Source organism: Watersipora subatra, chromosome 8 (genome assembly GCF_963576615.1).
Source record: "Watersipora subatra chromosome 8, tzWatSuba1.1, whole genome shotgun sequence".
In the NCBI taxonomy this organism is placed as follows: Eukaryota; Metazoa; Bryozoa; class Gymnolaemata; order Cheilostomatida; family Watersiporidae; genus Watersipora; species Watersipora subatra.
In genome coordinates, this window is record NC_088715.1 from 34,128,794 (window position 1) to 34,156,138 (window position 27,345).

General features: G+C 35.3%; 1 protein-coding gene across 2 annotated transcripts; it reads left to right on the forward strand.

Annotated features, from left to right (window-relative positions):
* Window positions 1-200: 200 nt before the first annotated feature.
* LOC137401399 (Bardet-Biedl syndrome 7 protein homolog) lies at window positions 201-27,345 on the forward strand. Of its 2 annotated transcripts, XM_068087730.1 has the most exons (16): window positions 201-308; window positions 522-584; window positions 2,492-2,667; window positions 3,320-3,416; window positions 6,211-6,309; window positions 9,931-10,070; window positions 10,636-10,647; window positions 12,918-13,098; window positions 14,118-14,202; window positions 19,488-19,783; window positions 20,839-20,913; window positions 22,073-22,275; window positions 24,201-24,365; window positions 24,791-25,004; window positions 26,098-26,221; window positions 26,902-27,345. In XM_068087730.1, the coding sequence occupies exons 1-16, from the start codon at window positions 201-203 to the stop codon at window positions 27,036-27,038; spliced, it is 2,175 nt and encodes a 724-aa protein (XP_067943831.1). In that variant the 3' UTR covers window positions 27,039-27,345. The 2 variants fall into 2 exon arrangements, with proteins under 2 accessions (XP_067943831.1, XP_067943832.1); XM_068087731.1 differs by lacking the exon at window positions 10,636-10,647.

The window sequence follows — 27,345 nt, forward strand, 5'->3', positions numbered from 1 at the left end:
TATTTCAAACTATGGCCTGGACTAGGTTAAGTGAACAAAGCAATGACGTTGCGTCGCGAAGAATGTGACTATTTAAGTAGGACACAATGATGAGCTGTGATGCATTAGGTTGCCCAGTCTAGTATAGTTAATAGGTCTATGGTTTTGCATCACAGATACAAAAGAGCTACTTGTCTAACTGAACACTTACGAGTTTCAAGATGATGGAGATGAATTTAAGTCGTGTGGACTTCTGTCAGGTGTCTACAACCTCTCAAAAATGCATGCACATTCTTCCAGCAAGTGGCCGCAAAGATCCACTTCAAAAGGTTGGTAGTTTCTGGCACTTTATGAAAAGGTGCTTAAGTAGATATGAAAGCTCAGTGGAGTAAATTTTATGCAATGCAGCAGTATGGTTGTGCCGAGACTAAAAATAAGTCTGTGAACTTACTATTGTATCAGTAAAATGCGTCTGTTTACAAAGTTTCTCACAGTAAGCAAATACAATTCAGTCTGTAAATTAATAGCTTCCTATTTGGCAGGTCCTAGTTGGTGATCAGGCTGGAGTACTGCAACTCTTTGGAATGAAAAAGCGAGATCCCACGGTAAGGTGGCCTATTAAAACCGTGCATTCGTTTTCAACATGCCTTCTGACATAAAACTAAAGTACACAAAAATTTAGTTGATTTTGGTGCAAGAAAAAGTTATTAGTCAACTTAGTGCAAGTATAGTGTTGGAACTGAAACTTTGAAAATATTTGCTGGTTTTTGTGAATATTTAACTGTATTTTAAAACGCTTAATTCATTAATAGTATTGTATATAGTATAATAATAGTTCTTTAAATGTATTGTATATTTTAAATGCGTCCTACGCATTCATTTGAAGAAAATGAGTATTTAATGTCATGCCAAGTTTTCTCACGGTGCGGAGAACCTAGCAAGCCTACTATTGTGTTCATTATAAAAAACACTGATTCTTTGCTGCCATCATTTGCTGCCATCATTGGTTTATAGTGATGTTTATTATAGTAGTCTTGCTGCTTTGAAAAGATCATAGTTAATCCTTTTTGATCAAATTATAGCCATTTTGGACCTGATTTATCAAAAGAAATTAATAATTTTCACTTTTTCATTGTGTCCATGTCTGTTAGTTCATGTCGACCCTATTTGGTTTTACGTGTTTTGACCAAGTTAATCCAAAGTTCACATGCATATGCTTCATGCCTTCCGCCAGGTCGCTAAAAGTATTTGGTTTTAGAACTCGTATCTCTAAAACTCATCTGATTGAAAATATAAAGACTCCCGGGCATTGTCGGACTTACTGTTAGCCAATAATAAATTTCAAACTTAATTGTTTTTACCATTATATAGTGGCTTTAGTTGTATAGCAATATTTAATAATCACTATTCAGTCATACCTCTATAACCTCAGATAATTCCCTCTAAGATCTTCTTTTCTTATCAAATCTATATAAATCTAGCAGTTTGTTGTCTGTCAAGTTATAGTGATAAAGTTTTAGAAACGAAAAATGTGCTTGGTGCTGAATTTGAACTCGCAGAGATTGCAACCATCAGTTTGCTCACATGTGCGCCTAACCACAAGGCTAAGCCAGTCTTGTCATTCTTAGCTAATTTATCTACGGTATCTTTCTTGCTAAAATGTGATGCACTTTTTATTTTTATTACCTTGCATTTGTTTTGCTCGTTAAAAATTTTTATAAACCACTTCAAAATTCATTACCTACTTTTTTTATTTTGTAATTTTCAAATGTGATGTTTCAATTGCAAATGTCATTTACCAGCTTCAATTTTTGGTTCTTCCCCATGACTATCGCTAAGAACTATTAAATTTAAAACTTTTACACCTAGACTGTTGTATTATCTCTAGATGGAATTGTGCTTACATTCTCTCTTTGTTCGGCATCCGACAAAAACAGCCCGATATCTCATTTTTACTCTTGTACCAGTATTGAGAGGTACCAGTATCATCATATTCAAAGGTTGGACGGGTAGTTTCGGCTACCACAGTAACCTCTTCATACACACACTTCTATGTAATCATTGTTATTGTTAATTCAACATATTCATGATTTTTTTCAGTTCGAAATAATTGTATCAGTTTCAAATTATTTTTCATTATAATCATTGTACCAACACAGACTATGCAGCAATTCTTTGCTAAATATTTCACATTTAAACATCTTTACAGTTGTTTTGTTTTTCTGTTAATTAATTTGAACGTCACGGAACGCTTTTCCCATGATGGGAAGTTTAAAAGTTAGAATGGTAAATATTGTTATATGTTAAATAAAAATAAATTTTCTCTCTAAAGACGTTTATTACCCGAGCAATGCTGGGCATTCACCTAGTCTGTTATATTTCATAGTGAATAATCATATAAAAATACACTGAAAGTTGTTATATATGTTCCTCAGGTGATTGTTAATAGAGGTTCAAATATGTTTTACACTGCTCAGTAGCAAACTCATTAAATGCTAATTTCTACCCACAGCACGTGTTCAAAACGATGCCGTCTGCCAAGATATGTAGAGTCTCATTGGGTGGTCCAGTTGGTGGTGTCAAAGAAAAGATCTTTGCTGCTGCGGGATCAGAGGTCAAAGGTTACACAAAGAAAGGAAAACAGTTCTTAACTTTTGCTACGAATCTCTCCGAGGATGTACAGAGCATGTAAATAGATCATTTAACTTTATTTACATTTAAATATTAAATATTACATGTAAATAGATCATTGACCCTAGATCGACCCATTTATCACTTAGCTCCATTTTGATTTATCGATTTATCTTATTCCCTGAAATGTGCCCTTTTATTGCGGTTTTCTTTCTTTGGTCTAAAGTATGTCATAATTATAATTAAGCAATAGTTTGGGCTGTAATAGAGAGATGCAAGATTGTTGATTGGTTTGTTATAGGCATGTGGAGGCTGCTGATTTGTTGGCTGTAATAGAGAGATGCGAGATTGTTGATTGGTTTGTTATAGGCATGTGGAGGCTGCTGATTTGTTGGCTGTAATAGAGAGATGCGAGATTGTTGATTGGTTTGTTATAGGCATGTGGAGGCTGCTGATTTGTTGGCTGTAATAGAAAGATGCGAGATTGTTGATTGGTTTGTTATAGGCATGTGGAGGCTGCTGATTTGTTGGCTGTAATAGAGAGATGCGAGATTGTTGATTGGTTTGTTATAGGCATGTGGAGGCTGCTGATTTGTTGGCTGTAATAGAGAGATGCGAGATTGTTGATTGGTTTGTTATAGGCATGTGGAGGCTGCTGATTTGTTGGCTGTAATAGAGAGATGCGAGATTGTTGATTGGTTTGTTGTAGGCATGTGGAGGCTGCTGATTTGTTGGTTACTGGAAAGTATATCTTCAACCACTACAGAGATTTACAGGATATCAACTACTACTATTCCACAGACGAGGTCTTTTCATCTTTTTGATTCATTCTTTAAACTGTGTTTTAATATGTTACACTTGTGAAAGGTAGATAAGTTTAGGGTTATGTATTCAGTTTAATGTTTCTCTGGCTGTCTCATTTGTTTAGCAATTGGTTATCGATCAATATTGTATGACGTCAAAGTAAGTCGTTGAAGTTTAGAATATCGGTGAATTGCTTAGGTAGATGGTTAGATCTATAGTTAGATATATATAGATACCCTAGATCAGTGGTTCCCAACTGGTGGTCCATGGACCCCTAGGGGGTCCACAGGAGGTTTTGAGGGGGTCCACAGGCTGGTGCCAGTATTGGTTTTTCTAGCTAGATATTTACAGCATTTCTGTCATAGGGGTTGGATCATTGATATAAAACCCTAAAAGGATAGACGACGGCTATCATATGGGCGGGGTGTAATTATCGAAGTCTGTTGGGATTGTGCTAGCCTGGGTTTCCAGGTTAACGCAATTCCCGCGGGGTGGTCGCGTTGTCTTGTTAGGTTTTTGGGTCTAGACTTTTATCACCTATGTGCATGAATCGCTGGATAGTACCTGATTTCCGGTTAGTAGTACAAAACAACACAACCTGTAACCAGCAAACACGTAATTCTCTTTTTCCCTCTTCAATTTCAGCGATTTACTAAGATCCATGGAAAATAAAACATTTCAACTTACTTATTTTTACCAATTTTCAGATTGGTAGGGGTCTTAGCATATGCTTAAATTTGAATATAATTTACCCGAAATCACCCAAACAACGGCCTTTTTTCCCTAGTGTTTGATTAATATTTTTCCACCTATAATATGAAATGGCAAAGTCCTTTGTCGTTGTCACATTGTTTGACCTGGCCAATAAGATGGGACAACAGCAAAGCTGTGCAGTTTAGTTTTCATACTCAAAATCTAAATGTAAAACCAAATTTGGGTCATTTCACAATGACGGCTATTAATATCATGAATGCTTGTTAATGGCAGCTAACTGATCATAATTGTGACAATATTTGGCAACTATATTTATTTGACAACAAAATGAAACCAGCAGATCGGTCAAATAACCAAAGATGTTTATGAAGATAAAACCATTGAAGAATTTTGGCCTTCCATGATTCATCCACAGACAGCCAAACACGCCCTTTGAACTCTGCTCCCATTTGTGTCTAGATACTTATGCGAGTCCGCTTTCTCCTCCATGATTGTTCTCAAATCGAAACAACAAAAAACCGACTAGGACTTGAAAATGACATCCGATGCGCTTTCCATCGGATGTCGATGCGATCCATGCGATTTCCATGTCAACCATTTCCCCAAAGATTGAGGATTTGGTGAAAAACAAGAAGTATAATCTATCCTACTAACAAACTGAAAATTAACAGTCAAAGCAATTTAGTATAGCATTGCTTTATGTAAGTAAATAAATAGAAACATGTCAAATCTATTGACTCTTATATTATTCTAATTTATAATGTTCGCCAATTTAAAATGCATTGTTATAAACACCATATATTATGATGTTTATAGAGGGGTCCATGACTTTCAGATGTAGAGCTCAGGGGGTCCATGGCTCCAAGGTAGTTGGGAACCACTGCCCTAGATAGATGTAGAAATAGTTAGACCTATAGATAGATATATAAATACTCTAGATAGATGTAAAAATAGTTAGATCTATAGATGGATATATAGATACCCTAGATTTATGTAGAAATAGTTAGGTCTTTAGATAGATATATAAATACCCTAGATAGATGTAGAAATAGTTGGATCTTTAGATAGATATATAGATACCCTAGATAGATATATAGATACCCTAAATAGATATATATAGATACCCTAGATAGATATATAGATACCCTAGATAGATATATAGATACCCTAGATAGATATATAGATACCCTAAATAGATATATATAGATACCCTGGATAGATATATAGATACCCTAGATAGATATATAGATACCCTAGATAGATATATAGATACCCTAGATAGATATATAGATACCCTAAATAGATATATATAGATACCCTAGATAGATATATAGATACCCAAGATAGATATATAGATAACCTAGATAGATATATAGATACCCTAAATAGATATATATAGATACCCTAGATATATATATATATAGATACCCTAGATAGATATATAGATACCCTAGATAGATATATAGATAACCTAGATAGATATATATAGATACCCTAAATAGATATATATAGATACCCTAGATATACATATATATACCCTAGATAGATATATAGATACCCTGGATAGATATATAGATAACCTAGATAGATATATAGATACCCTAAATAGATATATATAGATACCCTAGATATACATATATATACCCTAGATAGATATATAGATACCCTGGATAGATATATAGATACCCTAGGTATATATATATATATATATATATATATATATATATATATATATATATATATATAGATACCCTAGATAGATATATAGATACCCTAGATAGATATATAGATACTTTAATCAATGCCAATTAAAGCAAATTAAACAGTGAGACAAATTAAAATAAATATTAGTAAAGTGAAATTATGTGAATCATATGCAATGTTCTCTCTGGTACATTTTATAGATAACTGACAGTAACCAGTTCCTCTTGGTTTGTTTCTAAAATCACCCATCAGGTTTCTCACACTTTTGTTCGTGGACAAATTTGAAGCTCCCCTACTTAATGTTATCTCTTCTACAGAGTATGGAATCCTCCCATCATCTCAGTCCTACAGCTACTCAAGTTATCTCCTTTATTACAGATTAATGACATCGTATGTCTGCCTCTGGAAAAATCTGAGTCACAAGATGAAGTTACCCCCATCCTCGCCTGCAATGACAGAACACTTAAAATCATGAAGGTGTGTTTTATGGACTTGTATTTCCTGATATGATAGATATGTACAACATAGTTAATTTTTACCGTTAACTACGATAGTAAAGCAAGCGGAAACTGATCTTGGCTCTGCTTTTTATGCTGGTTATTTGATAGATTTTGTCATTAGTTTTTCAATTGAGAAAGCCACATTTTACCGCCCATTTACTAACCTCGGTACTGTTTCCTGTTTTTCATTAAAATGGTTTTACTGTGCTTTTCTGTCCATCACTTCTTGACCTAGATAGTGTGTAGATGTTTCTAACACTGTCATCTGTTTAATAACATGAACTAACTGTTTGAACGTAGTATATTGTGAGTCAGCATGGAGCACAGCGATATATTAGGGTCATCTGATAGATATATGCTACCTTAACTTTTAAAAATAACTTGTAAGAGTTTTGTTAACTTGAGTAAAGCGTGTATGCAGTGCTTAATTTTTGGACCAGTTTTTGGAATTTTTTACGGTGTTCTATGTAAGCGTTGAGTAATGTTTGAGAGTTTTATGATAAATGCATGTGCACACAACTCACGAAAATTATTCATCAACGACGTCGCAAACCCATGTACTGAAATCTCATCAACAAATTTAACCATTTTTCTGTGGAGTCGGTTAAGTATAATAATGATACAAAACACATATAAACCTATTTAAATATATTACCAAGTCTTTGAAAAGTGTCGACATATTCCTAAACTATACTCATCTGATCGGATTATACACAAATGACAGATTAATTTGGCCGAAAATCGTTATTAAAGCTTGCAAAGCCTTGCTTTTATCAAAATTAAGATCGGCAAACGAACCGCCGAGCGACAGAGAATGGAACCATTAAGTCGTGCGCATCTCACGAAAGAATAACGTGCACATTTCACCAGTCTATAGCATTGGCGAATTGCTGAATGTTTCTGTAATTAACGTAGAAGTACTGAAATCGTTTCTTTTTTGCCGATTCCAAAGTAACTGACATTTTGGAAACTTTTGAGTACTTTGGTATTCTAACTGATGTGCAAAGCAGTGAATGTAAAGGAAATGACGATGATATTTTTTTCTAACGATTCTTATGAGATTATTACAATATTTAATTATAAGTTTGGATGACTATTGAAGTGTTAGTCACACTAACAACATCGATGATGGGCAATATGTTACTGTTATTATTTTTTCTGAATAGTTTTAAATAGATTTTCCAAAAATCTATATAAATATCACAACCTCTTGATATTGTTAGCTATGACGTTTTGAAATGTAAACAAAATTGTGCATTGGTTTTCTATTATTACTATATTAATAATATTGGTTATTCTAATAATATCAGTGCATTTTACTTCTAATATTGGCCAATATTGCATTTCTCCTATTGCAGGGGGAGAGATATAAACATATAATCTTTTCCTTTCATTATTGCTGTTTGTTGTATATAATAACACTCACACCCAGTACATTACAGCTACCATTGCAGTTATCCTATTGCACTGCAGTGCCATTTGACTGCTAATATTGCATTTCTCAACCATCAGTACCCTTTCTTTTTTCCAATATCACTTTGGTCATGGGCTGTGTGACAGCGGAATTTCTAGTTGTAATGCATTATATCATTTTATTTAGGTGTTGAGTAACTCTATTGTTATTCTGTTTTACATGGTTCTATTTAAGTGTTATGTAACTCTATTGTTGTAATTTCTTACATCATTACATTTAAGTGATGCGTAGCTCTATTGTTGTAATTTCTTACATCATTATATTTGAGTATTTCATAACTCTATTGTTGTAATTTCTCACATCATTATATTTACGTGTTGTGTAACTCTATTTAGGTGCTGAGTAACTCTATTGTTGTAATGTTTTACATCATTCTATTTAAGTTTCAAGTGAGGCTATTGTTGTACATAGTTGTATTTATGTTTTTAGTAACTCTATTGTTGTAATGTATTTCATAGTTGTATTTATGTTTTTAGTAACTCTATTGTTGTAATGTATTTCATAGTTCTATTTAAGTATGGAGTAACTCTCCTCAAACGATGAGTAACTCTGTTTAAGTGTCGAGTAGCTCTTTTATTGTTGCAATGCATTCACTAGTTCTATTTGAGCGCTGTTTAACCCTATTTAGGTGTTGAGTAATTCTATTGTTGTTGCCTTTTGTAGCTCTATTTAAACTTTGCTTATTTTCGCGTTGTTAAACTAGATTTGTGAGATAAAAAAACAAAGCAAAACATTTTTCGGTAAGTTTTTTAGCATTGAAAGGAAGCTTCTAAGCTTAAAGGATCAAACTCCATCCTTCACCACAACGTCGTCTGCTCGTAACCAATCCAGTATGTTCTCATGTTTAATAAGCTGAACACTAAAAAACTGTAATGAAGTTTGATTCCAATTTTTTTTATCTTGCTAAAAACGGTTTATGTACAACTGACTATCGCAATTGTAAATGAGTAGTGTCTTGATGTGTTTCCTAGCAACTGAAGTGTGTTTCCTAGCAACTGAAGTGTGTTTCCTAGCAACTGGAATGTGTTTTTTGCAACAGGTGGTTAAGAAAGTCTCTACACAGTATTTAAATGTTTATCGTCCTTCAAATAGATTTTATTAAATAATTATTTGAGTTATTTGCCCACCATATTTCATTTTCTCTAATGCTATACCCGCCAATGAAATGCTAACTTGATGTCTTTTGTGTAACCAAAGAGTGGTCGTAGACGAGTTTATGGGGAAGAGGAGGTAAATCCAACATTATGATTTGTTAGCCAGCTTTGGATTGCCTTATGTTTCCGACATTCACCTCGTTGAAGGTGTTATTTTGGTACAAAGGCTATATTTATAGAATTGTTATTATTATTTGTTCCGCTTCATCTATTTATTCATCGCTCGCATTCAGAACCTTTCATAATATTTAGTAGTACTACTTGGTGAAGGATGAGGCAGATCTACAGGTTGAGTTTACTATTCAGTAAGGTAGTAACTAGCTCTTTGACTGCCAGCCAATCAGAGATCACTTTTCAAATGCTGCTTGTGTGCCATCAACACACATTTCTGGTGTTAAACAAGCAGTTATATAAATTGTGTTGTGCAAGATTTTTCATTTGTTTGTTCTGAGGAAACCTGTACGTTTGCATTAAATTGGTGAAAAATCAAAATTTGTTTACCTGAACAATAATTGTCTTTTAACTGTGGTTCCAAGCCCTCTGTTTGCCTGGCAGGAGGCTAGTTAATTTTATGTTGCTGTATGGCTGTTGCTCATGTTTAAATTTGGTTCGTTAAAATGCTTGTAGAAGGAAATGTGTACCAGCCCTTCTATCCTATTTTCATATTAGGCGTTTATCAACTCTTTTCAATAGACTTTACTAAGGGAGCTCTATTGTGCTGTGACCTAATTCTGCTCACAACCTAATTCTGCTCATGACCTAATTCTGCTCATGACCTAATTCTGCTCATGACCTAATTCTGCTCGTGACCTTATTCTGCTCGTGACTGTCAAGAAAGTCTCCTAAACATGTTTTTTTTACTTCGATGGTCAGACTCGAACACGAGGGCTTATTGATTGCATGCATTTCAGTTGAGCTCACACGATTATCAGCAGTTTTAGACCATCCACAAAGTCTTCTGCATTTTCAGGGTTCAGACCTGCAGTACGAGGTAGAACTACCAGGACCTCCCTCAGTCATAGAACTGTTTTGTAATGACGGCGGTGAACAGGGAGATGAGATTGTATACGGAACTTCAGATGGAAGGATAGGTCTTGTTCAAGTCACCAGGTTTGTTCATGATTTTTTCTCATCCAAGGTAAACATGTTTTTGAAGAGATGCTTTTGCAAGGTGCTGCTCATTTTGAGATTGGATTGCTACCAAGCCCTGCAACGCATTGATAAACTCTAAAAATTATGATTGATAGCATGCAATTATAGATCTTTATAAATGGTAAAATTTGAATCATTAAATAGCTCCAAGAGTATTGGTTGTCTATTATCTTGGATTCCTGCATCTCTTCTTAATAGATAAACAAGCAATCAAGCAATTTATAAGACCACTTGGCAATAGTTCGTCGAACATAATTTATCACAAAACTTCAAATTACTAGTCATGAAACACCAAAAGTAGAATAATCTTTCATTCTAATCGTTGTTACCGAAACAGACAACATGTTATGCTATATTCTATTATAGCTTAGTTGATGCAATAGATACAGATAGTAAATATACCAGCATTGATCTCCATTATCATATACATATCTTGTAGATGGCTAAGGCTTAAGACATTCGTGTTTTTAAAATTGTCACTATGAAATCTCCTGCTATGATTGCTTGTAACTTTTGATTTCAGATACGGAGATAGGTAAGAGTTGCAGATGCATTGATCTGTTATTGGTTTATATCACCGCCAATCATAAATCAATATTCCATACACTAATATTTCTCTGGCCTGGCTCGGCTATTGTTTACTCGGTTGCATTTATTGATTGGTTTTGTCTCCCTTTCACACTAGCCAATCAGATTACTCCAAGCTGCAAACTTTAAGCTGCAACTGCTGCCTCAAGTTGTCTTTCTTACTTCAAAAACAATTCTTCCACTCAAATAAATAGGTTATTTTATGAAGAGCATTTTGAGTTTTTGCGAAATAATATTACTGCTTTCATTTCTTGAGTGAAATATCTAAGATTGTCTTGACTAAAAGATAAGTTTTTAAAAAGTTGTAGCATTTATAGTCTATGCATTGAGTGGACAGGTAGCTTAACACTAGGAGTTATTCTCTCATAGAGCAGTGTTTACTCTAATAAGAACCGTGTCTGTCCTTCTGTATGTCCGAAGCCATGCTAAGAGCGTTGGGAAAACAGTAGCGTCGCACAAGAACTGAACTTGAATCACAAACTTGCCATATCACGGAGTAATTATGCACATAGTTATTACATAGGATCTCTCACAGCACAAGACTGCAAGCACACTAGTATTAATCCATTTGTGATGCTTGCATAAGAGCAGTAGAGCGATGGTAGACGTGTTCTATTGTCCTTATAGTTGATGCTTATTTGATTGACTAAACAAACTTGTTGACAGGGCTATTACTGCTGCATTTTCTAAATGTTTTTAGAATTTTTTAAAGACAGTTTTGTGCGTTTCATGAAACGTATTTTACTGCAGAAACAGTTATCGGCGTGTTGTGGTAGCAATTAGATTCTTTCGAGCGCATTTGGTAAGGAGTTTTGGTCTATTGCATACTGTAGTCTCTCAATGTGAGTAATATTATATTGATATTGCAGCAGTTGAAGAATATTATTGGTTTGTTTCTATAAAACTTATTTAAAGATTATGAAACAAATTTAATACGGAATCTTCCATTTTTAGCTTCTCCAAAAATATGAAACCAGCTCAATTTACACTACCGCTTTTCATATGAGGTATTGCGTAGGCAGCAGTAAAAATGCCTGGTCAGCAGTCTTAGACCAAAATGATATAAGATAGTCTCAAATTATATTTAATATTGATTGAATTATAAAAAAATTGTCATGATATAAAATTTTTAAGATATTCATGTGATACCCTCTACTTCTTTCTCCCTGTGCTATAGTTGCTTTCATTTTCTCTGTTTCATTGCATTAGACTAGATGAAGGTTTTTCATAGAAGTAACAAAACCATATCTCTCTGTAATATTGACCCTGGTATTCTTGTTATCTATAACCACCTGATTGACACGTTTGAAGTGAGACTGCACATGTCCGAGTTTCCGTGTAAAGGCTAGTAAACACTGCATCGCGGTATGTCTTGAGTTGTCCTTGTAGCGTTTATTCAACGACTATTTGTAACGTAGACTGATGACATCAATAAAGTAATGCAAAGATGTCAGGAAATATCACAGCCGTCAAATCTTTCTGATATGTCCCTGAACATCCTCGACAGTCTGCGCAATGTGCATCACCTTGGTGATGGTCATTGGCTGTCGCGGGTTGCTTGATCTATATTTCCCTTCATGATAGTTGCTGCGGGACTAGTGTCTTATCATTTCTGTGACCGCATTGTTGATTAGTTTGTGATAGTGTAAACCTGTTACCACAGATGATCACTGATGTAGTATGGGATTATTGCTGATATATGGCTATACGGCGTGTACCGGTCTTTAATCATAAAACTGCTATCTTTTGAATGGAAATTGGCCTTCAAAAATTTGTAGAAATTCTGGCATGTTAACCATTGAACTCTGCTTTTCACATATTACTCTAAAAAATATGTGAGACTGTTCCAGATCTTTTGGAACCTAAGCTACATCGACATCTTGGTGCAAATGCCTTGTTCTTAATTTTAGAAGGCTAAAGTAAGCTTTTTCTACTATTACCCATAATGCTTTGTAGTCAGTGAGGAAATTGAATGGTGACACTGTGAAGGACAAAAAGTAACTTAATGAATCACCTTATTGAACCTTGTTACTGGTGAATTGTTTAGTATCACAATTTTGTTGAAAACATAACTTCAAATTGCGTATTTGGTTTCACCGGGAATTTGAGGTGTGATTGTTATCAGATTTGGTTAAAAACAGAGATATTTCTTGTCTTATTGGGTCATTCACAAGCCCTTAAGGCTTAGATATTGAGCTGTAAGGTTGGTGATTGTAGAACAGGGCCCATCCATAAATGGCAGGTGGAGAATGCTGATTCTTTAGGAGGTGTTATCAGCCTCGATAACTATGACATCACCGCAGATGGTTGCCTGGATCTTCTTGTCGGAAGAGACGATGGCACCGTGGAGGTCTATGGCTTTGATGAGACGGATGAGCCAATCAGACGCTTCAAGCAGGTGAACATGTTGAAAATATTATTTTAATTTTACAGTTCTGTATAACTATGTTTCTGGTGATAACTCTATGTTTCTGGTGAGTGTGGATAGCTCTATGTTTCTGGTGAGTGTGGATAGCTGTGGATTTGAATATCTCTACTAGTGGCACCTTCAAAGATTTGACCTTTTATGGAAGTAGCATTTCTACTCTATACCAAAGCTTCACTCTCTGAGTCAGTCAATCTCTGTGCCTTGCTGAGGTTAATATTCACCCCATATTGATTTAGGTAACTACTGTATGTCCATCAGTTATAACACAGAACCGAGTCAAAACCAATATATGAAGGTTTCATGTAAAAAATGTTGCCACTTTGATTTAAAAATACATAGATCATACTAGTTCTAGTACTAAGGGAGTGTGGTTTGGCTGGACTTGACCTAAATTTATAAGGGTAATTCACAGTGCAGTATGCCCGAAGAAGCTAATCAATAACAAATAGTTTGTTATGAGAAAACTTTCATGAGAAAGAATTAGAAAGCACCTGCTTGGCTCTCAGCTAAGCAACATGAGTCTGTAAAGACTCCTGACAAGTTTTGCTATGTCGTTTAAATATTTGCGAGTTTTGTTGCACATAAAGTAGTACCATAGTTACGGGAACAGCTTTTTATTATGAAATTTTTACGATTTTTAGGTATTTGTTTGAGCAGTACAGATTACTATTACTGACAGTGTAATGTAATAACGCTAAATGTATCACAAATTCTGCTTTTTGTGACTTGCTATCATTTGATGAATATATAGTATATATGCAGATATATCGTAGTAAATATATAAAAATGCTAAGTACATGTAGCTTTAATCTGGTTTGATCTGGTTCATTCATAAAAGAAAAACAGACACCCGTACTGGACCACCCAAGCGCTACTACAGTGCACTACTAGCATGCACATGTCAGTGATATAGTAGATCTACTAAGTCCTACTACTAGTATGCACTACTTGGGATGTATTTATGATTCTATGTTTCCTTGATATTGTAGACTTTTAATGAATCTGTCACGGCCATCAAAGCAGGGAAAGTTAGCAACATTGACTATGATGAGATAGTCCTAACTACCTACGCAGGTAATTACTTACGTAGGTACACCCGCATAGACAGTGATTGCTATTGAAATTAAGCTATTCATTTCTGTATAGCTACATGATATGCCTCTAAGTAGTAAGGCAGCGCTGTTTTCTAACTAGCGACAACATGGCTAACAGGCCTGGAATGGTAGAGGCTATTCTCTTTTTTACTTTTTAAGTCAATTTGCTGGCTTTTAGCCAATTATTCTCATAAAGTTATTTGGTCTATTGTACGCAACCTAGCGGCTCGTCAGGTTTTTGTAAAAAGGTTCTGTCGCTATATCCCGAGGTTTGGCCGCAGCTGTACGCTCAAGTCTAGCCACTTCATGACTTTTAAAGTAAGTTAATAATTGTGACCGCTCATGTGAAAATCAACCAAAATGAGGGATTTTCAGATTTTGAGTTAGTAACACAGCCAGATGCAGAATTTTGTGGAGAGTTTAAAGCATTTTGAATTTTTTAGTTAGCTTAAGTGGTTCATGAGATATTGCGAATTTTTGGAAGGCACGTCAGCCAAAACTCTCAAAATCTGAAACGGAGAAAATCGCGAATAAAGACGCGACGCACAGAAATAGGTTGTTTACGTTAGGTTCTCCTTGGATACGGCCATTTGTATTTCACTGACTGAGGTGAAACTTGGTCTCTAGGGTAAGTAAGCATGCTGAAACAGCTGGTGTACACCATTTTAAGGTCAGGACAACAGAAGACTGGTAAACCCTGCTCTCAAATTGAAAAAAAATTGGACATTTTTACGCATCCGTACTTTACACTAACCGCACATTAGGAATAAGATGAAAAGCTCCTAGGTATATCACCACTAACTGATAGGCTGTATGATTTAACATCACATCTGAAATCCATACTGAGGTTTATTTTGCCAAAACAGTGAGTGTAAAAAACACAAGGGGTATCAGACCCAAGACCACGATTACATTCCTTCTCACATCTGACTCAGAAAAAGGCTAAAATTCATGCTATGGTCACGTTTTACGCCTTTTACCATGAGGCTTCGGGCAAACTAAACCCTCAGTGCCAAGACGGCAAAATTCTTGAATGTTAGTAAGCAAGTATTCTTGGCGGTCATAGTCTAAACCTTCAGGTTTTATCACATTCGGCAGTCCATTGATACCTTCGAGTCTTACCTCATACATCATGGCAGGGGAGTCTAGATACGTCTGAACTTTTACTTTTCCTAAACAAAAAAAAGCATGGCTGTGCATCAAAGTGACCCTGGTAGCATGGTTAGCAAACAGTACACACAACAATCTATGAGAATAACATGTCGTCGTACCAGGGCTGGCTGAATGAAAACTTGTGAAAGCTCTTAATTCCTTTAACTTAGAATTAAATTCTTAAAATCTTTTGAATTAAAATTAAATTCCTTTAATTTAGAATTTCCTTTAATTCCTAATTAATTTAGAAAAAATCTAAAGAATGAGCTAATGAGGTGATTGGCAACGGATTCTGACTCTGAGACACTTTTACGAGTAATAGACTTAGTGGCCTAATGATCATGTGACGAAGGGATGGATTGCTCATGCCATAGGGTTAATGTCAGCAGGCAAAAAAATAAACACAAGCATTGACACATTGAATAAGTCATGTAGCAACTGGCAATCAATTATGAGTGAAAACACACCTAACTCAAGCCAGTGAGTACGACTGATCACTGAGTCATGTATTGTATGATGTAATTTTATGTGACTCAGGGAAGCATACACTGGGCCAGCAACTAGTAGGCTACTACACCTATACTATTACTACTAAAAATAAACAGGGTAGATCAGAAAAAGTTCAATAAGACTCACCATGATATTTAAAGTTGCATCTTGACCTTTTTCTGATCTTCTCCTTATGCTCAAAAGGTTATGTGGTGTTCCCATCATCCACACAAGTAGAAATTCGGCCCGTAATAACTAAATCTAACTCTGTCTTTGAATATCCTTTATTGTAAGTCAGCTGAATGAAAATCAGAGTTCTATCAAATTTGTTGATGCAGTCACACTTGCAACTGAGTCTAATAGGTTCATTAGACACCATAGGATGAGTTGGTAAGCTGGCAGCAGGTGATTCTGTGTCAATAACCGGAGTACTATACGAGTGAATAACAGTTAATCCTTCGGTAGGTTCATTATCGTCTTCTTCATCGTCATTAAAATCGGGCATCCGAGCTTGCAGGTCATCAGTAACATAAAAATCTGGATCTATACACATTGTTTCTCCATATTCAGCATCAATTTTATCGAGCAATGTGCCAAGTTCCTCAGATTCATTAGATTAAAAAAGTTTTTCGAAGTTTTAGAATCTTCACGAGTCGCCATTTTGATGACGTCACGATCGCATAGCAACGACTACGATCGCAAAATTTCGGCATAAGGAGCCAATAAAATCATTTTTTGACTTCAGAAATGAATTCCTCACACCCTGATTGGTCTAGGGTAAAATAATAAACAAAGTAGCCATGTGCTCCCCAATAAACCTAATGCAAACTTCGAAGCTCCATTACTAACAATAGTGAATGCCGACTTTTGGTCGATTTTCACGCGAGAGGTCACAATTGACAACAACCTTCTGTTAATCTGTACTATAATCAGAGCCAACTGTCTGTCCAACTCTCTTTTGGTGTTTGGGTAAAATATTGCCTTACACGGAATTCGAACCAACTCCCAACTGTTTAACCCATTCACCGTCCATGTTAGTAGAATTATAAGATTATAAGATATGACTCTATTGGCATATGCTTATTCGCTCTCCTTTATTGGCAACGCCTGAGAATCTCTCACGGTACTTTAATCTGCTGGAATCTTAGCCTCCGCTATTGGAGGTTGGGAAATATATTGCATCATACGGGATTCGAACCCTGGCATCCAGCTTGGCCACCCAGCACTCTACCACCTGAGTTAATCATTCATCTTCCTCGCGGCTAGAATAATTGTGCATACACATATTCTTTGTACTTTATCAGCACACTTGACTATTTCTCTCAGCCCTGCGAACTGCCAGGGTGCATGTTTCCTATTAAATACGCAGTTTTGCCTTTTTAAGGGCTCTGAAGTTTCATTTTGTCATATACATGACAAAATTGATGTTACTCTTGAAATAGTTAGGTATGGCATAGATTAGTGTATGTATGAATTTACTATTTTGTGAAATTTTTGTTTGTCACAGTTTTTACCAACACGTAGCAAAATGTTTATCAGTATTTCATCTTAGCAGCTTTATGAAATTGATTTTGAAAACCAGGATGGCCAGAGGTTGTGTGAAAAAACACGACTTGAAGTAGGCAGATGTGAGCGCGAAACTCTGAAGTTAATCTTTTTTAATATATAATATAGGCCTATATATATACTATTACGATAATATATTATAATAATAGAATATATATATATATAATTCCTTTTGCAATCCCACGACTAAACAGGAGCGAAGCAATTGTCTGGGAGATTTATGATAAATGCATATGTGCACACAACTCACGAAAATATTCATCAACACCGTCGCAAACCCTTGTACCGAAATCTCATCAACAAATTTAACCATTTTTCAATGGAGTCATTTAAGTATAATAATGATACAAAACACATTTAAACCTATTTAAATATGTTACCAAGTCTTTGAAATTTGTAGACAATCCTAAACCTTACCCATCTGATCGGATAATACATAACTAGACAGATTAATTTGGCCTAAAATTGCTAATCAAACCTGACGAGCTTTTTTTAATCAAAATTAAGACCAGCCAACGAAACGCCGATAAAGCCGTGCAACTGAGAGTAGAACCAGTAAGTCGTTTGTATTTCACAAGAAAAACGTGCACAGTTCACCAGTCTATAGCATTGTCCAATTGCCGAAGGTTTCTAATATTTTTCCGTTTTTAATATCTTGCGAAAATATTTAATTATAAGAATAATTATTCAATTTTATAAAATTACTCTAAGATTCAATTATAAGAATAATTATTCGAATTTATTTATCCGAAGGTTTCTGTAATAAATGTAGACCGTTTGAGTCGTAGACCGATTTACAGGTACGACAGTTTATCAGCCTATGTTTTTTCTTTGTCCAATTACCGAAGGTTTCATTAAATTATTTAGAACGTTAGCCAAAATTCTTCACATCTTATGTACAAGCTTGGGCCGAACTACAATGCCCTTTATGACGAGAACATTTTTTTATTTTGCTCCAGTTTGCATAAAACTTCCAGACACGTGAATTCTGATGCTCGCTTTCTGTTACATCAAAACCAAAACCATTCTATCAAAACCATTCTATCAAAACCATTCTACATTCAACACAACCAACTTTCAAACTGTATATATTACACAGCAGCTTGCCATTTTACTTCTAATATTGCATTTCAGAGATATAATAAACATATTTCATTATTGATGTTGTTAAATTACATACAGTACAGTAGGTTAAGCCTACAGCTTTAATTAGTATTTATTTTATTGTTGTAAAACATAGGTTTGAGATAGTAGTAGATTAGGTGTGATTTTTATACAACCTTTTGTTTTGCATAATTGACCTTTTGAATTTAATTTCAAAACAACTTGACAACTACTATGGACATACAACTTCCCAGAACACCACGTCGTGGCTGACGCAGTGGCCGCCCACGTGTCTCTCAATTATTACAGCTCAATAGGAGGATAAATGGAAGGTCCTCACAACAACCATCAACATCAAATGCTAATGTTCAGCAACACGCTACTCAAAATAATAACAACTCATCTGATTCAGGGAATTCTTTAGTAGATGTTATAGTCGATGTAAATGACATGGACTTGGCAGCCCCTTTGTTTCCAGATGATGATGATGCTCCCTCAAATTTATTTTAAATCATCTCGAACTCCCATTTACACTATACTCTGTCAATTCCTGCTGACAACTACTTAACAACTACTAACTAACTACATAACTACTACTCCTCAACAACCAGCAGTACCTTTTCTTTTTTCCCATATCACTTTGGTTGTGGGCTGTATGACAGGGGAATTTCTAGTATATAAAATAATATAACATTTATAATGTTAATATAAAATTAATAATATAGTATTAATAATAATATATTATAATACTATATATATTATTTTATTGGCATTAGTTTCATTTCAAATGTTTTTCAAATTATGCCATACAACAATTATATATAATATAATGCAGAGAGACTTTTGTACAACCACATTCACTAGTATTGCCTTGCTGCTCCGCTAACCTTTGGCAATTTTGTACTAGCTATTAGGTGGAGACGATTGACTCATGCAGATCTATGTATGCTACAGGCTGGGTGAACTCTCTAACAACAGAGCCTCAAACTAAGGAGATCAGTGCCGGTGGAGAAGTAAAGTACTCGGAGGAGAATCAGGCTAAGATTGCCTCTCTTAGACAGGAAATAGAGATGCTTCAGAAGCAAGTACTGACGGAGAGAGACAACTACCAAGTGCAGGCCCAGAATCCATCTAGTATTTCAGCTGTTCCAGGATTTCATATCAACAACAAGTTTGTGTTGAATAGAGATGACGCCAGCTATTCTCTTAGCTTGGAGGTGCAAATGTCTATCGACCACGTTCTGATTCAGGTATGTGAGGAACTCAGTCTAATTCCATTTTCATGATCCATTTTCAATAGTTTGAGAAAGTGATTAAGATTTGTCAACTTGTAGTTGATTATAAATAGATAAAATTATTGCAGTCTTCACGTCAATCTATCATTTTTGACATTTGAATGTAATAAGTTTTTTGAAGAAGACACCATGTATGCGTGCATGCAGTATACTAGCCACTAGGGTGGGCTAGAGATCTACCCAATATGCTAATCACTTGAGTGGGAGAGGCCACAAGGTCACTCTGTAAAAATCTCATCTTTGAAGAGAACTTACACAAAACTTTAGGACACTGCATCGGATAGTATCATTATTTGATATATTTATGAAAATATATTTATGTTTATATAATATTTTATGTTTGAGGTGATCTAACTGCCAGGATGTATCAAAATTAAAATCAACAAAGCTTGATCATGGTTAAAATAAAAAATCAAGAAAAATGTGTGGGAAATGGCATCACTAGTTGTTATCGGCTATTGTGTTCAAGTTGCAGTGTTATATGTCTTTATTCTCTCTTTTTATTATTATTATCTCTTTTTAATTATAGACATCCTAATCACTTTTTCGATTGATCTGAGCGTCTTAATCATGATCAAGTTATATCGATTTTAATCTTGAGACATCCTGGCAGTCAGATCACCTCATACATCAAAAACAATCACGAACGATAGAAAAACAATGATACTTTCAGAGAAAATCTACTAAAATTTTGCGCGAATTCATCTATAATAGCGCCTTATCGTGATTTGGGGCTAACCAACCAGTTTAGACTATGTTTGTTATTTGATCAAATGCCTTTTAGCGAGTTTTCAGTATTCTCACATATACGTTTTCCTGAAAACAGTTTAATTGAGAATACATGACACTAGTGAACTTGCAAGGCTCTGTGTAACATAATAACAAAGCTGTCAATACGAAGAAACAGAAGCAACCCTCCTGAGAGTCTTTGGTGATTTTAAAGTGTTTATTTTACAGTTTTTATGTGTGAGCTCTATGTGCTTCAGTGATATTATTTTTTCCTATTTTAGAGTGATGTGCCTGTGGACCTACTAGACATCGACAAGAACTCAGCTGTCATAAGCTTCAGCTCGTGTGAGCCAGAGGTATGTGTTGTTCCATAGATGTACTCCATGCATTATCATAGACAGTGAGCTAATGTGCGTTGTGCTTACTGTTGAATGGGTTTGTGATGAGCTAGGGTTGGTCAAAAGTGTTGGAATGATTTTGTTGTTACCAAGTATAATGCATGTTGTCAGATATTATATTCAAATCAGGTCTCCGATGTAATTGTTGGCCACAGCACTATAAATAAACATCATCTGCAGTATTGTGGCTCTTGGTGTATATTTTCTTACTACCCTACCTGCATACCTACCTACTTACCTCCCTACCGATATACCTATAATCCTACTTGTCTACCTACATACTTACCTTTTTTACTTACCTACTTGCCTACCATCACATGCATTCTGTTTGTTTGTGTCAATAGCTTGCAGTAATTGCATTGTACGAGTTAGAGCATTTTCACCAGAGTATCATCCTTGAACTTAAAATGTGTCACATGTTTTTTTCAACAACTGCAGCGGTTTAAGACTTAAATTAGAGTCAACCCTGATAGCCTTTCAAACAAAGTCATTTATTTTTCACAAGCGCTTGTCTTGACTTGCTTGGTTTGACTCATTTATTGGTTACCAGTTGTGCCTATTGGTTGATCTATTATATCCTAGCCAATCGGGTTATTCCAAACTGTAACCAATGACTCATGAATACATGCTAAAGAGCATGCTAAAGAATCGGATTTTACTCAAATGAACTGGTTGCCTTTTTCTAAAGCATCCTGTTTTCTTTAAAGTTAAATAGGCTTTCGATCGCTATAACCACCTTTCCTTGAAAACCAAGGCTACACTTTAATTAGGCCATGTTCAACTCGAAGGCTATTAAAAAAAAATTTTTAATAATCAAATTGATAGTTATTTTTGATTTACATAGTTTTTTGCACATGATTTGGTTTTTACATGTAGATGTAATTTTGTTTTGTGCAATTCTTTGAAGGCTACACGTAATTGCTTCCAGTATTTATCATTAAGTTTTTTACTTTACTGTAGAATGAATTAAATGAAGTACAATGTATACTTATAATAATATTTGCTTCAAGATACGATGGTTTTGACTTACAAAGCAATTATTAGACATCAAGTTTGGGCGTAGTTATTTAATAAATCATTGCGGTTTTATATTTTTGTCTTGTCTTTTTATTGATAGCAAGGTAACTTTCTCCTGGCAACCTATAGATGTCAGGCAAACACGACCCGACTTGAAGTAAAGATCCGGACTATAGAAGGTCAATATGGAAAACTGAGAGCATATCTCACACCGAGGATCCAGCCAAAGACGTGTCTGCTAACTACATACTGCATCAAACCTCTGTCTCTCCACCAGCGGACTCACTCCTTCGATGACACAAGGTCATTCTTCTTTTGAACTAAGACTGGCTAATTAAAGGTTGACTTGCAACAAAATTCACATTACAGTTATTTGATATCAAAAGATTCACCATGTCTTACTATGTTGTATTGTAGGTGCCAAATATGTTGGTATGTGATTACAAGCTCTTAAAAGCTAAAAACGAACAGTTAATTGCATATTTGACACCTACAACACAACAGAGTAAGACATGGGGAATCTTTTGATATCAAATAACTGTAATGCAAATTTTGTTGCAAGTCAACCTTTATGAACATTATTTATCATTACTAGTACAATGGCAGTCTAGTGTGCCATGCGTGTCAGATGTAATAACTATATGTACAATTATTCCACAAATGTGGTGGATAGTTGATTAGGGCAGTTGTTGAGTTGGTTTATGAAGCCGAAAGTTGTGACTTATAATCCCATTGAAAGCAATTTTTTTCTAACTTTTAGGCATAGCTTTGTGCAGACGACCATGAATATATCTTATCATAGTTAAGATTTATCTACAGTGTAGTGTTTTTATGACGAGGGCTGCTGTATATTTTTATTAAAGTATCTTGTGAGCCAATTGAGGCTGAATTTATTAATATAAAAAACCCCCACAAAGATAGCCGACGGCTATCATATAGGCGGGGTTTAATGATGGAGCTCTGTTAGGATTGTGTTAGCCTGGGTTTTGGACAAACACAACTCTCTCGAGGGGGTCGCGTTGCCTGTTAGGTTTGGAAAACACGACTCGCTGTTATCGTCTCATTAGCTCGTTCAGTCAGTAGATCTCTGCGGTTTACAATAGCAAACCTTGAATATCTACAGTGTAGGGGTAATACTTGACCAAAAAATGGATCTATGGAAAATAAAACATTTCAAATTACCTATTTTTACCAATTTTGAGAATGGTAGAAGTCGTAATGTATGCCTAAAGTTAAATATAACTTTACCCGAAGTCACCCGAACAACGTCCTCTTTTCCTTAGTTTTTGATTAATATTCTGCTACCCCTAATGTAAAATGACAAAGTCTTCCATTGTTGTCTCAATGTTTTACCTGGCCAATAAGATGGGACAGCAGGCAAAGTTGTGCAGTGTAGTTTTTGTAGTCAAAATCTAAATATAAAACCTAATTGGGGCCATTTCACAATGGCGACTATTGATATAAGAATGCTTGTGAATGGCAACTGGCTGATCTTAACGGTGAAAATATTGAGCAACTATATTTATTTACAACAAATTGAAATCAACAGATCAGTAAAATAACTACCATTGTTCATAATATTTGTAAATTTACAAGGGGCTTTATTCAGCATATTTCTTTGTTCTGGTGCTATGTTCGGGTTCATCCAAATAGAGCTCGATCATTAAACCCCTCCATATGATAGCCGTCGCTTATCCTTGCGAGGGGTTTATATCATTGCTAAAATGGAATAGCTACAACAAACAAATGTATTGTTAATTGTAACAGTAAACCATGCACATAAATTATAACGGTAAACCTTAATTATAACGTTTCTGTTCATATCATGCAGTTTATCAATTTTTTAGCAAATTTGCTGTTAACATTGATTTTTCTGCTTACTGATGCTTTTTAAATAAACATGTTCAAATGTTCAGCAATTCCAGCATCTACATAGTACTCTTAAAACTGGTTGCCAAACAATTAAAGTACAACTATTCTATAAATATGTAGATTATGCATTTCCCGTTACGTAAACCTTGCCGTGCTTGGAATAATCTCCTCGTCATAAAGGTTATAGTTCCTGTAAGTTCTGACCTTTCTCCATTTTGTTACAGTAACACTGCTGTCTTTAGCTGCTCTTGTTTTTATTTCGTTTTTTTTGTGCTATTTTGTTTTCTTATTAACACTGTTATTATTATTATTATTTGTTTCTCTTGAATTTTATTTTATCTTTTGGCTGATTTTAGACCTTGCAACAAACTTACGTTGACAGGAAAGTTTTCTGCAGCGGAAGTTCACAGTTGGGTGACTTTTTGCCTTCCAGAGCTGCCAGAGCGCGTTCCTGCAGGAGACAGTGTGAACTTTATTTTCACTTCAACCTTTCTTGACACGCAGCTCAATTGTACTTACAGGTAAGTCTCTCTACTGCATGGTCTGATCAACATTTGACATATTTGCTATGTTTGTCTAAGCGTGGTTATTTCAATCGGTAGCAAAGGTGGCATAGCCCAGGTTTGTTTTGCTTTCTAGACAAGCAAATTTTTAATATTGAAATATTATCTGTCAGAATGGTTCTTTTTAGACCCTGCACTCACTTTCTAGAAGGTTCTATAGTGAAATGGACTTGTAAAACTGTGAGGCGAAATGTTCGGATTACTTTTTATCCTTCTATCAAAAGCAAACAATTAATTTAAATGCTTAAATGTGTTATAGTATTGTGATGGCATCCTGAAAATTGATAGAAAACATTTACTTAAACAATGCCCAAATTGTTGCCTTCTGGAAATGCTGCTCTAGACCATACCTACTCGGTCATTGGCCTGGGTTTATGTCTCAGAAAAGGGGAGGCGGTGTTCCTCTCAGACAACATATCGACCATCTCTATACTCAAAGATGTCCTCAGCAAAGAGGCTACCAAGAAGAAGATAAAACTTGATGTAAGCTGTGACTTGAATGATGACTCAATCGAGCACACACTACGACTCATCCACCCCAAGTTAGAGTACCAACTGCTGCTAGCAAAGAAGGTTCAACTTATCGAAGCACTCAAGGTAGGAGATTGTTTGATGTGAGGTCAACCAATTGCAACCTATGTAGATATTCACTGCAGTCTTAGTGAACTTTGTGAACTGGCAATCACCTACCCCAAAAAAGTTCATTTATTTGCAGCATAAAAATGAAAGTAATTTATGATTGGCACTAATTCCTGTGGTAGCTCTGTTACTTATTTGATAATAGGCTATATACATGTAGGTTAGTAAATTACTAGGATGATTCTTACACAGAGTTTAGCCATTTTGGATTCCATTTCTCTTTTGTCTATATTGGTTGTATATGAAAGATGTCGTTCCTTTGTAAAACAGCGGAATGATACAAAAGAGAGGACGAATGACAATCTACATGTATCATGATAGACTTATAAGCTAATGCAATGCTGTGACAAGCTAGTTAGTAGTTATTCTACCCTCTTGGAATCATAATATATCAATACGATATAATCTATAATATCTAGATAATAATATCAATATAACCATAATACCAAAGTTTAAATACTCAATGACAATCTATATATACTACTCTGTAGTAATTTAACCATTTCTCATTCAGACTTGAACTAAAACAAAGACTGAGAGTTAAATGCATACTTAGATGAGTAAGAAAAACCTTGAAGCTATATTTGCTTATATGATTCTACCCAAGTGGGAATAAGCTTTATTTCTCAATTTGTATTCTTTCTAACATCTCATGGTTTAGTCTCAAAATTTGATTGTGTTTACCGTATTTTTCGGACTATTAACTGCACCCATATATAAGCCGCATCTGCTTTATTTTCAAAAAAACGATAATAAAAAAATACATAGGCCGCAACTTTGTATAGGCCGCAGAACTCAGGACGTTGATTTTTAACACGGCAGCAACTTTGCTAGTTAAAACGGAACAGTGCCTAATGACCCAGTTTCGTATTAATCGACGCTTTTTTAACCCAGCGCCTAACGGAACACTACCGTTAGGCACTGTTTCATTCTTTCTTTCACTGCTAGAGGCGCACTAACCAGAGATTCCGGTTGATGCGCCCTAGCGATGAAAGAAAAAAACACAGAATAGCCGCACCCTTATATATATTTTGTGATTTCATACCTTTAGGAGCTGGAGGCGAATGAAAGCTCTGTCGAGTTTCTCTCTCCTGAATACAGGCAAATACTAGAGGACGCTGAGAAGCTACAAGCTGAATATAAAAAGCAGCCATGTCACCTTGAAAGGCTCTACGGTGGGTGGTCTCTGTTGGATGTGTGTGAGAGATACTGCAGTCGGTGGTCTTTGTCAGGCCACATATTGACACATGCTATATAGTGATCATCTTTGTGTTCAAGTTGTGGCTCAGGTGTGGGTTGCAGCATGGTTTAAGGGGTGTGTTTAATGTAAAATGTGTATTCAGTGTATTCGGTATAATACCGTTATGACGGGTGATAGTTAGAAACAATACACGACACCCTCAAATGTTGACTTGCAACTAAATTCACATTAAAGTTATTTGGTATCAAAAGATTCACTATGTCTTACTCTGCTGCGTTGTAGGTGCAAAATATGTGGAAATGTGATTACAAGCTCTTAATAGCTCAAAAACGTACAGTTAATCGCAGCCATCACAAAACCGCTGTAGATTGGAGTCAATTTATTTCTCTGACATGGTCAAACGATTTAGTTATTGTTTTGTCTAATCTATGGCAGTTTCGTGATGGCTGTGATTAATTGTTCGTTTCTGAGCTTTTAATAGCTTGTAATCACATTTACACATATTTTGCACCTAAAACACAGCAGAGCAAGACATGGTGAATCTTTTGATACCAAATAGCTGTAATGTGAATTTTGTAGGAAGTCAACCTTTAAGGAAGTTAAAAGTCATAAAGATATCCATTTTTTCAATGTCTATTGACGTAATGATTGCAGGTATGATCACAGACTTGTTCATAGACAAATTCAAGTTTAAAGGAGTGAACGTAAAAAGTCGCGTACCACAGCTATTGGAAATCTTAGACAATTACAACATGGACAATCTCAAGACTTTCTTTGAGACTGCCCAATGACCACCCTATCCTTCCTAATATGTAGATGAACACTCCTAGGCTACATTGTGCATTACTATCTCTTGTTTGCCTGATACGATGTTGTGTTTCTTTCAATATTGTAATCTGAATCGCTGTTTTTTCTATCTTGAAAAAAGGTTTCTTTACACAACTAAGAAATTTTACATTTTTTGGTTTTTTGCATGGCTTTGACCTGCAATTTTTGTTGTTACTTCTTGAACAGAAGTAACTTCTCCGTCCCCTTCTGATCTCCTTTTGCTTTAACCCAAGCAATTTATTCCTGTTTTATTAATCATTATACATTATA